This window comes from Oryzias melastigma, linkage group LG20 (assembly GCF_002922805.2).
Source record: "Oryzias melastigma strain HK-1 linkage group LG20, ASM292280v2, whole genome shotgun sequence".
Classification (NCBI taxonomy): Eukaryota; Metazoa; Chordata; class Actinopteri; order Beloniformes; family Adrianichthyidae; genus Oryzias; species Oryzias melastigma.
In genome coordinates, this window is record NC_050531.1 from 2,831,253 (window position 1) to 2,846,942 (window position 15,690).

Here is a 15,690-nt window from a genome sequence, read left to right on the forward strand (position 1 = left end):
CCCATCCATTCGCGGAGAAAGGGTTCCACATGCAGCTTTTCTCGTTTGACGCGCCGCTGGACTGCTTTTAGCGCTCAGTATAATCGAGAGAATCCGGTTGATTTTCAAAATAAAAGATTTCTGACTCAAAAAAAAAAAGTCCCTAAATTCTTCCGCGGCCCGGTGGCAATTGGTCTGCGGCCCGGTACCGGTCCGCGGCCCGGTGGTTGGGGACCACTGCTTTAAACCATCAACAATGACTTCCTGATTTCGCAATGCAGAATGTCATGTTTAAATTTAAGTTTGACATGCATTCCAGATTCCGCCACTAGACGGTCAAGTGGTTAAGGCAACGGACTCACATTCAGAAGGTCATGGGTTCGAATCCCGCTCGGGAATAGTCCACATTAAATATTTGTTTTTACTTTTAGATTTTATTTTTACCTTGAAACTGTTCAATGCAGGTGAAAAAAATAGGAATTCTAGTGTTAAAGCTGAAAATAATTAAGTTTATTTTAGAATATCAAAAAGTTTTGGACTTTTTATATATTTTTTTGGGCCAAACACCAATAATTTTTTCAGATTGTTTGATTTGGGTTTCAAATATTTATGGCCCTTATTTGACTCCATAAATCTTAATCCAAACTGTACGGCTTACAGAAAAATGTAGAATGTGGTAAATTCTTATATAGCGCTGTTCTACCTTCCTCCAACGCCCAAAGCGATGAACATTGGTGCCAACGTTCCACCAGAGGGGATTTCCTTGTCTTGCCCAAGGACACTTCGACACATGGGTGGGCAAGGTGGGAGTCGAACCCACAAACTTCCAATCGGTAGTTGACCGCCCTTCTGCTGCACCACAGCCGCCCTGTAGGGCCCCTCCCACCTCTCCTGTGGCACATTGTTGCAGTTTTAAACATAAATAAAAGTAGATTTCAGTCTGGTACAGAATTGAATGCATTAATATGTGGGGTTAATACGTCTGAATTTACCCACAAGGCTTTTCTTTTATGAGTCACTTTACTTTAATCAATCACAGCCTGCCCTGATGATGTCTCTGAATGGATTTTCGCGGCTCAGTGCTTATAAACTGAATCACTGGAGGATCTGGGGTCTTCATTTACTGTAAACTGACGCTTTTTTCTCCCTAACAAACAGACTTCGCTGGCCTCCTAATTTCCCCTGTGCCAGCACGCCGCGCCGCTGCTGAGCTGGCAGTTTACAAAGTGCAGCTGAACCGTTCGCACCAGGACCGGCCTCCTCCTCCTCCTCCTCCTCCTCCTCCTCCCACCGTCTTTCCTCAGTTTTCTTTGGTTCGATCTGTAATTACTGGACCATCCGTTTCTTTAGGGCTGGTGTTGGACTCTGCAGGGTCGTTCCGTACATCTGGAGGCCTGTTAGTGGTTGATTAGGCGCGATGCTGGACAGGAAGCGTGTGGGCTCATTTTGTCAGGCTCTAATTAGACTGCAGAATTAGGACAGTTTCTGGTTTCCTGATCAGGTGGAGGAGGTCTGGAGTCTGGAGCCATTACAGCGTTTGATTCCTGGGTTACATGAAGACATGCAGTTAGTTTAGTTTTGGAAGAACGATGTGTGGAGTTTGTTTGACATGAAGGCAGCATTGTTGTGCAGAGGAATGGAAACGTGAATTCATAGGATTTATATCACGTGTCAAAGTCGAGGCCCGCGGGCCGGATCCACTCAAGACAGAGGAGCTCGCTAGCTGGAAACTAGCTTGCTAGCTCAGTATAACAAAGCTCGCTAGCTCAATACAGCAGACCTCACTAGCTTGCTACAGAGGAGCTCACTAGCTCAAGACAGAGAAGCTCACTAGGTCGATACAATGGACCTTGCTAGCTGAATACATTGAAGCTCGCTGCAGTGGAGCCCGCTAGCTCAATAACGCAGACCTTGCTAGCTCGATACAGTGGAGCTCGCTAGCGTAAGACAGAGAAGCTCCCTAGCTCAACACAGCAGAACTAGCTAGCTTGATACAGTGGAACTTGTTAGTTTGCTACAGAAGAGCTTGCTAGCTCAATACAGTAGAGCTAGCTAGCTCGATTCAGTGGAGCTCGCTAGTTTGGTACAGAGGAGTTCACTAGCTTAATACAGCAGTGCTTGCTAGCTTGCTACAGAAGAGCTAGCTAGCTCAATACAGTGGAGCTTACTAACTTACTACAGTGGAACTTGGTAGCATGTTACAGAAGAACTCCCTTGCATGCTACCCTTTCCACTCGACAGCTGGCTAGCGTAGCCACCACAGAAACTACTGACAAACCCATTTGGGGCCCACATTTACTGCCCACTTTTAAACCATGTGGGGCCACTTAACCTTGCTGGCTGGGAAGTTGCATGCACTAGTGACGTACGGGGTTATGCGGTCATATGGCGTTCTTAAGCAATACTCTAGTCGTAATGTAGGATATTATGTAGGAACTACTCCCTGATTGGCTATTGTCCTCATTTCTAACGATCAAGCTGCAGCAAAGAGTGTGCATGTATCACGTGCACAGCACTGCCGGGCTCCATGTAGAGTCTGCAGGATTTGGAGGATTGAAAACAAATTCCTCACCTACTTCCCCCTTACTTACCCTTACATGCTGTATTAGTGTTCACTATGACTTTTCACCCGCAGCACGCCCGTAGATAAAAATGTGTATGAACGTTTTTGCTCTACCAAGTTGCCTTTTCCTCCCCGTACAGGTTTGACTCTTTTCCACCTAGAGACGCTCTTACCCACCTTTTAGGGTAACTAAGGCTTTAGTTATTGATGATTTCAGTTATTGATGATTTGATGAATCCACATGTTTGTATAAACTTGATTAAGAACTGATTTTGTGTTTTGTTTCATGACACATATTTAATCAAAACACGGGAGGATTGTCTTCAAATTTCTCTTTGTAAATTAGGATTTTGATTAAAAACTATTTATTAAAAAAAGATATTTCCAAAGGTTTTGATTTCTTCACATTGAGAGAAGAAGGTCGGATGCTGCGTTTACTTCCTGTTTTCACATATTTCCTGTCAATAACTACACCTGTAAACACCAGCAGCCGTGAGGAGTCGGATCCATTTCTTCAGTCCAAATTCAGGTCCGGTAATTAAAAATCAGTCGGTATTAACGACTGCATCCAACAATGTGAGCGTTATTCGGGTGATTCTGAGTGCTGCGTCTATTTCTGGGTTGTGTTATTAGTGCAGACCTCGCCGCTCGCTCTGACAGCGTGACGCACTCTCATAAAAAAGGCCCTCGCTGGCGGCCACACACATGTCACCATGGCAATTAGCATGTCAGGGTGTGCGGGGTGATTGACAGCTGCCACAGCTGATTATGCAGGGACTGTGGGGGGGGCTGTAGGTGTTAGAAATGTGTCTGATGCTCGTGACTGCTGATGAGGACGCTCGTATTAACCGGTCTCTGCAGACAGACAGCGAGGAGGAGGAGGAGGAGGAGGAGGAGGAGGAGGTCAGAGCTGGAAAAGGCAGTTTTCTCTGTAGTAGGTCTGCCACGATTAGTCGACTAATTGACGATTAAATTGGTCGTCGACTATATTATATATTACATGGAGTCAGAGTGTCGTAAAGTTGAAAGTTATGGTGGCATTCTGTTAGCTTTTTTGACTATTTTGGCTTTTATTAGCCCTGTATAACCATTTGTATCATATTTGATAGACGTAATTTGTAGACCCCTATCTCATTAGCATAATTAAAACTTTCCTTAAAACCCCATTTTATGTGACTTTGTCCATGTTTTATGCTTTGCAGTACATTATCATTCCACTAGAGGCAGTGGAAGGGCTTTTCCTGCTCATTTCAAAATGGCTGCCCTCATGACATCAGTTTTGGAGGGAAAATGTTTTGCTAATTTTCAAAACTTCAGGTTGAGATTAGCTCAGTTATTGTTATTTTATTAAATAACTACTTGCTGTATTGAAAAAAATCATAAATTTGTTGATAATTAATTATGTATAACAGTTTCCCCATGTTAAAAATGCGTGGATCAAATTTGAGACAATGGCTAAATAAGGTGCTTTTTCCCCCTAAATAATATTTTTTCAAAGCCACACAACGTATCATGATTGATATTTAAATATTATGAAAAAAAAAGAATTTTCTGTCAATTATTTGATGAAGTGAGCTTTACAGGGTTGAGGTTTTGAGGCTATTTTGGAGTTTAGCTAATATTTCAGCTACATGCTAGCTTTTTAGGCTAATTGAGATTTTTCAGTTTTTAGGCTGTTTTAGAATTTCCCTAAAATTTCTGGTATGTTAGCTGTTTTGGCTAACTTAATATATATATATATATTTTTAGGTTTTGAGGCTGTTTTGGAATTCAGCTAATATTTCAGTTGCATGCTAGCTATTTTGGCTAGTTTTGTCTTTTTTCATTTTTTTAGGCTTTTATGGAGTTTAACTAATATTTCAGCTACATGTTAGCTGTTTTGGCTAACTTAGGTTTTTTTCAGTTTTTTAGGCTAATTAGCGTCAGCAATTTCAGCTATCAACTTCTGCGTTTTCAGCTATCACTTTCAGCATCTTCAGCTATTAGCACTAGTATCTTCAGCTTACAGCATTCACACTAGCAGGTAAAGCTATTTATCTATTTTTTTGTTTGTTTAAAGGTAATGACGTGCGTTTTACTTCCACTTTATGGTTGACCCGATTAGTCGACTAATCGGAAAAAGTAATTGGCGATTAGTCGACTATTAAAATAATCGTTTGTGGCAGCACTACTCTGTAGTCCGTCACTTTCATCCTGAAGAACAACAACATGGAAGCAGTAGAGTCAGAGACCCCAGTCCAACATCTTAACCACAAGATTATCAGGAAGTAAATAATCCAGATTGTTATGAAGTGTCTAATATTCTCTTTCCTCCTTTTATCTCTTCACAAAAGTCAAAAACAAAGAGATTTTGGTTCATTCTGACCGACAGCATCAATGAGTTTCTGCACGTTTGTCAGCTCCAGATGCATGATGGGAGTTTTCCATTGAAAAGTTGTAGAGTGAGATCTGTGGCGCTCCTGAATTTTTTTAAAAAGTATTTTCGTTGACCTATTTGGCAAACTTAGTGGAAGGAAACACGACGGGAGAACTGAAGATGTCAGAGTTTGACTGAAACGAGAAAGATGAAACGCCGCTCGAGTTAAAAACTACAAACAGACAAAAACGGACTACAACATGCTAAAGCTGCAATGCTGGGCAACACAGAGGAAGAGTTGCAGCAACAACGGGGTTGAAAAGTCTGAATCTGAAGACGGTCCGCTGTTTCTTCTGCTGACAGAAACACAAACGAAGCTCAGACTCTGAAACGGTTGTTTTATCACTTAAATGCGACTTTTCTTCATGAAAGTCCGTCGTTTTCAAAGAAGTGAAATTGCTCAGAGCCGCGGCCTTTGGATGAACCAGTTTGAGTTTTGCATCACGGTTTGTTATTTTACTGTGAAACGCTTACGCTGCAAAAACCAGACCTTCAGAAAGAAGTCACAGGTTCTTACCCTGCGGTGATATTTCTAAGTTATTTACCTGAAATGTAAAACAGAACAAAAACGTCAAAAACACAAAAAAAAAGTTCTGGAATAACACTTAAAGATTTAAAGCAATACAAATGAAGGAAAAGGTTTATTTCTGGCCATTATTTGTACAAACGATGAATATTATTGTATAAAAGTAACTCGTAAAATCACAATTAATCACAACGCTAAAGTGTAATTAATCTGAATATTTTTGTAATTTGAGTTGATTAAATGATTGAGGTTTGCTCTTAAGATGACATATTTTTTTCCTCTTGGTGTTTTAATTCTGTCCTGCAGCCGTCCTGGAGGATAAGAGCGATTTTATTTTCACGGTTCTTCTGTTTTACTGCACCTTTGAATTAAATCTTCACTACACCACAAACTCATAAAACCCAACAAAGTTTTTATTTTGGACATAGCGAACGTAACTTAAAAATGATGACATCGCAGAGAGACAAACTCAGTTTGGGACAAAATCTCTCATAGAGGTCGAACTTTTGTTTTTCAAATCCACTATTGAAACCAAATCACACACGTTTCCAAAGGAAGTTTTGAAATTATTTTGTGTCAAAGTGTGAAATTTGGCAATTTTCATATTTTACCCCCCAAAAAAACGTTTGTTCACCAAATTCCACACACAGATTAAGTCTACAACCAAAACTCAAGTTGTTGTTGACCTTTGACCTTGGTAAGAGGCGGCCATCATGAATTAAAAAAAATCCCCTTTAGTAGTTTTTACAAATTTAAACTCTTCCAATAGATTTTGACCTTTCACCTCTTTTTTGGTAAGCTACTTGAGGAAAAAAGTTGGATTTTAAATTTGTAGATTTTGGGTGACAAACTCGCAAAATATGCGTTTTAACTTTTAATATGTGAATTGGTTCAAGGCGAATTAAATAATATGACATACGGTGTGAACAAATCAAGAATGTGGGCGCAGTGAACACAAAACCTCCGTTGCTATGGAAATCCAAAAATTTACTTTTGCAGATTCATCTAAAAATGATATCAATCTGTTTGTCCCTTTTAGGTGAGCAAAAAATCAAATGGTTGCTATGGAGATAAACCAACAGAAATGCCACCATTTTGAAAAATGTGATGTACCAAACTTCAGTTTACTTCATCTCAAATTTGATTGTAGAGTTATATTGATCCTTCGTTAAACACAATGTTTGCCAAAAACACAGCAAGAACGTCTCCGCTCTAAGTTACTCTGGAAAAGTCAAACTCTTCCAGCGTCTCAGTGGTGAAGAGAAGTTCTCCTGGATTGCTGAAGAAGCTCCCGGCTGAGATCACACGTGAGCGACGGCGGGCGGCTGGGAGCCGAGCTGAGCTGCTTCTCCATTCAGCATCCCTCACATCTGTCAGCGCGGCGGGCGGGACCGGAGTGTACTGTCAGGGCTATTCCTGGCTCGCTGTCACACACCGGGGAAATTTGCAAAATCACCTGCGCACACACCTGTCTGCGGATGTTTCAGTCAGGTGGGCAGATTGTGGATGGCAGGCGGTGGCTGCAGCTCCGACGACTGTCTGCAGATGAAACCGGTTCTCTGACGCTTCATTTAAAGCTGATTTTTTACAGAAATACTCAAGTCAGCAGCTTAAATCAAGATGAAAAGTTCCAACCTGCTGAGACATTTTACACATTCAGCTAAATTTAAACTAACTGCTGAAATCCTGAGCATCTCGGAGGCAGAGTGAGCTGCAGCTTCGTTCCACACACTGCTGTCAGACTCCTTCAAAATAAAGCGAGTCCCTCCGAAGACGAAGCATTTATATAACGCCTCGACTCACCGCCGTGTGGAGCCTCTCCTCGTTTTCAAGTCACGTTGTAGCTTTCTGGTTGTTCACTTTAGCGAGTTGTGCTGCAAACTCATGCAAAGGGGGCCAGGATTTACAGATGAAACCTGAACGCCCCACAAATGTGACTCAAAACAGACAAACGGTCTCTGAGAGCTGCAGGAGTCTGTGATGATAAACACTGGAAGTGTGAGGAGGACGTGAGCGGCACCTCCATCCAAAGTGGAAAGGGTCGTTAACCTGCAGTTCCTGTCGCTCTGATCCTTCCATGAAAACCTTTAATTTATCTTTAAGAGAGAACGAGAAGGAGACACAAATGTCAGATGAACGAGAAACTTTCCCTTTTCCAACAAAGACTGCAGGAGCCACCTGTTCAGGTGAGCTTTGAGATTTCCTGTTTGACCTCTGAACTTTGATCAATGAGAGTTTCTCTCTTTGAAATCATCTTATGTGCTGACGGCTTCAGTGTAAACGTGCTCGATTAAGAGGAGAAACTTTGATTTGAATAATAAGAAGATGAATTAGAAAAATCTGCATGACGGACTGATGAAGGAAAAAAGGCAGTTCAGGTTAAAATAGAAGCAGAAATCAAGATGATCCGAGCTCTAACTCCAATTAAAGTTTATGTCAATCAATATATTTAAGCAAAAAATGTATAGATAAATTATAGAATCACAGAAATTAAATAAAAATGCAATGATAGGACTAGACAAGATAAAATTGTAGAAAAAAAACAAAAATAAAAACTACTATAAAAAGCAATTAAAATGACCTAAAATCATTTTATCAAAAACACAGAATGTAAGTTAGCTAATAGGACAGATAAAAACCTCCTCCAGTGTTTACACAGTAGATGGTTTACTTAAGGGGTCCCCAAACTACGGCCCACGGGCCGAATCCGGCCCACCTTCACGTTTTGCCTGCCCCCCCAGACACTATCAAAGACGCATGTTTTATTTTAGTTTTTTACCCCACAATCTGGTTTTGAGATTGTTTAATAACACTGCTATCAAAACAGTGCTTTGCTAACAGCGTTTTCTGTTAGCAAAGCACTGTTATGCTAACAAAACAGTGTTTTGCTAACAGAAAGAATTGTTAGCATCAATTGCAGACTAACAGCTAATAGAAAACACTGTTAGCATCAATCGCAGACTGAACTGCTAACAGAAAACACTGTTAGCATCAATCGCAGACTGAACTGCTAACAGAAAACACTGTTAGCACCAATTGCAGACAGAACTTCTAACAGAAAACACTGTTAGCATCAATCTTAGACTGAAATGCTAACAGAAAACACTGTTAGCATCAATTGCAGACAGAACCTCTAATAGAAAACACTGTTAGCATCAATTTCAGACCGAACGGCTAACAGAAAACACTGTTAGCATCAATCTCAGACTGAAATGCTAACAGAAAACACGGTTAGCATCAATTTCAGACTGAAATGCTAACAGAAAACACTGTTAGCATCAATTGCAGACTGAAATGCTAACAGAAAACACTGTTAGCATCAATCGCAGACTGAACTTCTAATAGAAAACACTGTTAGCATCAATTTCAGACCGAACGGCTAACAGAAAACACTGTTAGCATCAATTGCAGACAGAACTTCTAATAGAAAACACTGTTAGCATCAATCTCAGACTGAAATGCTAACAGAAAACACGGTTAGCATCAATTTCAGACTGAAATGCTAACAGAAAACACTGTTAGCATCAATCGCAGACTGAAATTCTAACAGAAAACACTGTTAGCATTAATTGCAGACTGAACTTCTAATAGAAAACACTGTTAGCATTAATTGCAGACTAACAGCTAACAGGAAACACTGTTAGCATCAATCGCAGAGTAACTGCTAACAGAAAACACTGTTAGCATCAATCGCAGACTGAACTGCTAACAGAAAACACTGTTAGCATCAATTTCAGACTGAACTGCTAACAGAAAACACTGTTGGCATCAATCGCAGACTGAAATGCTAACAGAAAACACTGTTAGCATCAATCGCAGACAGAACTTCTAATAGAAAACACTGTTAGCATCAATTTCAGACTGAAATGCTAACAGAAAACACTGTCAGCATCAATCGCAGACTGAAATGCTAACAGAAAACACTGTCAGCATCAATCGCAGACTGAAATGCTAACAAAAAACACTGTTAGCATCAATTTCAGACCGAACGGCTAACAGAAAACACTGTTAGCATCAATCGCAGAATGAACGGCTAACAGAAAACACTGTTGAATCTTTTAAAATCTAAAGAGTTAACGTGATTTTAAGGTTAAACGGCTTAACCCCGGTTTGTTTACATGTGATGGGTGTGACCTCTGACCTTTTGACCCTGCGGCAGCTCTACTGTTTAAAGGCCTTTCTTATGTGTAGACATTAGAGGTGACTTTTATAGCAGAAGCTGTTAAATCCTCTCTGTGATGAGACGGAAACTCGAAAACCTTTCAGTGTTCTTTGAATGAAACCGATCTGTTTTTGGATGATTAGTTCGGAGCTCCTTTAGGGCCTTCGGTCTCTTCGGTGGAGTCTGTGTGCAGAGTTTGTCTGCTGGACGGCGAGCCGGTAATTCCTCTGCTCTCCTGGGTCCTGGCCGGCCTCTTCTGGAGGTCTCGACTGTCAGAAATAGCTCCTTAATGCCTGCAGAGTCCTGTCGGCCGTGCGGAGCATCAGCGCGTCTGCTGCTGCTTCAGTGAGTCGCCGCCGGCCCTGCCTCCAGACCGCCGTCAGGTCACAAACACTTCACTTCCAGTCAAGCATCAGGCGGAGGAACGCTGCTGCTGAGTCGCCCGTCCTGTCCGGGGAATCATAACTTGTTATCTGTTCTGGGAGGAAAAAGTTTGGGAGAAAAAGAGAAGAACGTCAAAGTGTTTTCACTGAAATGATCAACTTTGATCCAAAAATGTCATTAAACAAGTTTAATCATAAAGTACAAGATGTTTATTCTTGTTATGAGTGAAAATATCCTCAGATCTAGGATTGGTCTGGATTAGAGTTCTTCAAATAAGATGAACATTTTTGTCCCTTTTAAGACTAAATTGAATCTTAAATTAACACGTGTGTTTAGGTAGGTTGCTTTGGTTGTTGAAAATATTCTCACCAGTTTTGTAGTAATTGCATCATTTTTTCTTTGGGGATTCCTTTACTTTTTAGTCTTTGATTTTGATTTTTCTTCTCATCTTTGTCTGTGTTGAACTTTTGCTGCAAACTGTAAGATTAGTCAAGGTTTAGCTCCAGGTTCAGCTTTTTAACTTAAGATATGGTCACTCAGGTTTAAACATTAAGATTTTAAGTATTGTTTAATTGTTTTCATCCTTTTTTTGTTTGGTCGTTGCATTATTTATTGCTTGTGTTCACCACTCCTTACATGGGGAAGGTGCTCTGGAATGGAAAATGACAAACTTGAGTGTAAACTGCTCCCACTGTCAGACTGACGTGTTTTTTCATGTTTTCTGTCCAGTGTTTGCCGCTGCGAGGTCACGGCTTTGTGCTGGATAAATACCAATGCCACTGCAAGAAAGGCTTCTACCATCCCAGCAGAGTGGCGGTCAACGGCTTCACCAGTAAGTCACAATCTGATTCTTCTGCATATTTCAAACATAAATCAATACGCAATCATGTCAGATGAACTCTTTTAACTTTCGCTTTTATTTTATCAGGAAAAAAATATCAAATTATCATGAATGGAGCTTTAATGAGACAAAAAATACAACTTTGGAGAAAAGCTCAGAAAGATGCAGAGCAAAGAAAAGTTAAAACAAATTCAAACCTGGTAAAGATCTCGAATATCTAAAAAATAATGTTAGAAATCTTCAAGAATCTAAAAGTCTGCAGTGTGATTGATGACTGCAGCAACCCAGTGTGTCAGTTTACCTTCAGGTAGATCTTCCAAAACTTCACAAATGTTCATCAGTTTTTGCAAAAAAAATCTTAAAAGTTTCTGTAAATTCATTTTTATTTATATAGCCCAATATCACAAAAAATAGCCTCATTGGGTTTCATGCTGGTAATTGTACAGACGCAGAAAGTCTGTCATAAAATTTAAACAATAGCTAAAAACTAAACAGACTAAATAAAACTGTCCCTAGACCCTCCTTCCCGCCCGGTAAGGAAAAATTCCTAATAAACTGGATTCAGGAAAAAAAAAGAAATCTCAGGAATGTCCAACTGAAGGAGAGATCGTCTCCCAGGATGGACAGGAGATGTACCAGGACTGTTAAAGAGGAATTAGCTTATCTAACTCTACAGCTACGTATTTGAATAGAGTTCAGTCAGATAGGACAGGGGGACAAGTGGGGCGTGGCCCACAGCAAAGATGAGCCAGAGGTGTGGTCTACGACCAAGACAAGCCAGTGTTATCCATGGCCAGGAAGAGCCAGGAAGAGCCAGAGGCGTGGTCCACAGCCAAAACAAGGTCCACGGTAAAGATGACCCAGAGGCGTGGTCTACGACCAAGACGAGCCAGAGGCGTGGTCCACAGCAAAGAAGAGCCAGAGGCGTGGTCTACGGCAAAGTCTATCCAGAGGCAATGTCCACGACCAGGACGAGCCAGAGGCATGGTCCACGGCCAGGACAATTCAGAGGCGTGGTCCACAGCCAAAATGACCAAGAGGCGTGGTCCACAGCCAAGACGAGCCAGGGGCGTGGTCTACGACCAAGACGAGCCAGAGGCGTGGTTTACGACCAAGACGAGCCAGAGGCATGGTCCACGGCCAATATGAGCCAGAGGCGTGGTCCACGGCAAAGTCTATCCAGAGGCGCGGTCCACGGCCAAGACAAGGTCCACGGTAAAGACGAGCCAGAGGCGTGGTATACAACCAAGACGAGCCAGAGGCAAGGTCCACGACCAATACGTGCCAGAGGCGTGGTCCACGGCAAAGTCTATCCAGAGGCAATGTCCACGGCCAGGACGAGCCAGAGGCGTGGTCCATGGCCAGGATAAAGGCAGAGGCGTGGTCCACGGCCAAAATGACCAAGAGGCGTGGTCCACAGCCAAGACGAGCCAGAGGCGTGGTCCATTTTCCAAGACAATGTCCATGGCAAAGATGACCAAGAGGCGAGGTCCACGGCCCGGACGAGCCAGAGGCTTGGTCCACGGCCAAGACAATGTCCACGGTAAAGACAAGCCAAATGCGAGGTCAACGGCCAAGACGAGCCAGATCCGAGGTCCACGGCCAAAAATAGGATCATAGACAATCCACCTGGAATCTGAAATCTCTAATTCCCCCCTGAAAGGGAGGGTTAAAGAGGAACAACACCTGAATTGCACTGCACCAAACTGTCTTAATTGAGTCCTTATTTGTTTTGGTCAAAATACAAACCTTCACAAAGACGTGAAGTTTTCACACTTTCTGCGTCAGGAAGCAAAAAGTATTACATTGTTTTAGAGAACTTCTGAGAAATATGGAAACTCGTATGAAGAAAATAAAAACAGTTCTCAGAAAAACACAATGTGTCCAGACGAGTACAAACGGCAGAAATAAGACAAGACTTTTAAAAATGACCGTTTTGTATTTTGGTTTGATACTCCTCACTAAGGAAAATGAGAATTATTTAACTGCTCCCGAAAAATATAAAAATAGTTCTCAGTTTCTCAAAGTTCCTTAATTTTACCCCAAAAATAAAAAACGATTATTCTTGATTTGTAATTCGTTGATGGACAGATGTTGGCTAAGTAAAAGAGGACAATGGTCAGATGTAAAGTCTTATTGAAGTAAAATATTTTAAAACTTTTCAGGCTTAAATCCGTTCATTAAAAAGCAAATTTAACCCTTTAATGCCTGACGTTTAAACACAAAATCTTTAACGTACTGTAACTTTTCAACCATTATCACAATCATTCCAGTAGATTCTGAAGGAGAAAAGCGGCTCAACGAGCCGCTTTTCTCCTTCAGAATCTACTGGAATGATTGTGTTAACAATTGAAAAGTTATAGTAAATTAACGAACATAAACACTGGAGCTCCAATGTGAGAGAAAGTGAACAGATGATCACGACTAAATCAAACAAGCACAAAAAACTGAAGATAATAGACGAAGCGTGACAACGACCACACCAGCGTTTAGAAAAAAGACCACCAACGTTCATTCGGACGTATTCAGATTTCATAAACTGGTAAAATAGAACGGGTTAATACTCTGATAATGAAGAGGTCGGAGCCTGCAGGTCGATGTTCAGAGACGATAAGAGGCTTCTGTGTCCAACCTGCAGGAATCACATGACGTGAAGAGCTCTTGTGAGCCGAGAGAGCTCTTCTCTGCACGAGGACGACCACGCGCTCAAATTATTTCAACCTGGAGGAGCTGAAATAAAGCTGGACGCAGCCGCACAAACAAACGAAAATGCAGACTTAAACTCCACATTATTATGGGATGGCCACAGGAGCTACAGCTTAGCAGATATTTTGTGGCAAAGTGTGAAATTGCTCATAATTTCCCACAAAATAAAATAAGAAATATTTTGATTAAGCGATCTTTACGAACGTTCAAACATATCAGGTTAAGTACATCCAACATTTGTCGAAATTAGACCTTAGGAGGAGGTCAAACTGAAAAAAAAATCACTTTTAGTGAAATGTTTGTTATTAATGATCCGATGTTATCTAGCACTTATTTCTAACTTGTATAATTTTGACTAAATATATTTTTGTAGAGAGTAAAATACTGAAAGTTATTTAAGGTTTAATTTGATTTATTCTGAAATAATATTTCTGCCTTTTTATTATTCATAATTATGTTAAAAAGTTACACTTTTAAAGTTTTAAAAATTGGCATTCTGCTAGTTTTTTAAGCTAAGCTAATATTTCAGCTACATGTTAACTGTTTTGGCTAATTTGGGCTTTTTTCAGTTTTTTAGGCTGTTTTGAAGTTTAGCTAATATTTCAACTACATGCTAGCTGCTTTGGTTGACCTAAGTTTTTTTTTTTTTTTAGTTTAGTTTTTTTTAGTCTAATTTGGCTAATATTTTAGCTGACTGTCAGCTTCAGTGTTTTCAGCTACTAGCATCTTCAGCAGCCATTTCATCTTACAGCATTCACACTAGCATTGTCGCAGGTCATGTTATATACAGTATCTAGTTCATTATTATGGTAAAAAGTTATAGTTTTAAAGTTTTAAAAATTGTCATTCTGCTAGCTTGCATTTACTAAAGGTTTTAAGCTATTTTGGAGTTAAGCTAATATTACAGCTACATGCTAGCTGTTTTGGCTCATTTAGGCTTTTTTTCAATTTTTTTAGGCTATTTTGAAGTTTAGCTAATTTTCAGCTTCATGTTAGCTGTTTTGGCTAACCTAGGTTTATTTTTTTTTTCACCTACCAACTTCAGCGTTTTCAGCTATCAGCTTTAGCATTTTTAGCTATCACTTCAGCTAGCACTAGCATTATCACAGGTAATGCTGTATATCTAGTTCATAATTATGTTAAAAAGTTGCAGTTTTTAAAGTTTAAAAATGTTAGTTTCAGTTTTCAGTAAACAATTATCCTGTTCGGCCCGAGACCTAAGGTGTGTTTTGGATTTTGGCCCCCTGTCCTATCGAGTTTGACACTCCTGCTCTAAGGGGTTTTGATCACCTTCTACCTCCATAAACATTGTGAAGCTTTTTGAAAAGTTTTGAAGAATTTTTACGTTTTTATTTATACCTTTTGACTTTAATTACTTTGACATTTTAGCTGTTGTTTTTATTGTTTATCTTTCTTCTTTCGATTTACAACACCTTGTTTGAATGAGGTCATTTTAAGGCACCATGTAAATTAATAAAACTTAAACTTAAGCTACTGTTAGTTTTAAAGTTTGTAGATTTTTTAAGGGCGTTACCGTTAAAGGTCGTTAAAGTGGCGTTCCCCATAGCTTTTTTACTGGAATATTGTGAAAATTTCAAACATGAATCATTTTCTGAAGCTGAACAAAAACTTATGACTGATTTAGGTTTAAGAAAGGAAAAAAAAACCTTAGTTGCCAAGGAAATCAAAAAGTTAACTTTTGTTGATTCTTCTAAAAATGACGCAGACCTGTTCGTCACCACCGGGCGACCAAAAAATACAATGGTTGCTATGGAGATAAAACCAACAGAAAAGTGCCAGAAGGGAAGATGAAGGGTGGGTCATCAGTTGTGGGCCGTACAATGCTGCTCTGGACTTTAAATTTCTCTCGTTTTGCTGAGTTGTTTCCAACATCTCTAAACTTTTTTCTTTTTAACTTTCCAATCAAACTTCCCCCAACTTTTCCTCCACCATCTTCTCACCTCTCATTTCCTTCCACTTCTGCTCGCAGAGAGAATCAAAAGTTCTCCAGCTAAACTATTAGAATGAAGAGGAAAGACAACTCTGTCAACGATCTGCCATGTTTCCTACCCTGCGGTCAATAACAGGCTTCTAAGTCCGTGGACTTACCTCC

The 15,690-nt window shown here is 40.4% G+C and overlaps 1 protein-coding gene across 2 annotated transcripts in view; it reads left to right on the plus strand.

The window, feature by feature from the left end:
- The window catches only part of gpr158a (G protein-coupled receptor 158a), an 89,748-nt gene that overhangs the window by 32,863 nt on the left and 41,195 nt on the right, over nucleotides 1-15,690 (plus strand). For both annotated transcript variants that reach the window (XM_024280044.2, XM_024280045.2), the window contains exon 3: nucleotides 10,760-10,862. In XM_024280044.2, the coding sequence (XP_024135812.1) occupies nucleotides 10,760-10,862 (103 nt within the window). The remainder of the gene's footprint in view (nucleotides 1-10,759; nucleotides 10,863-15,690) is intronic.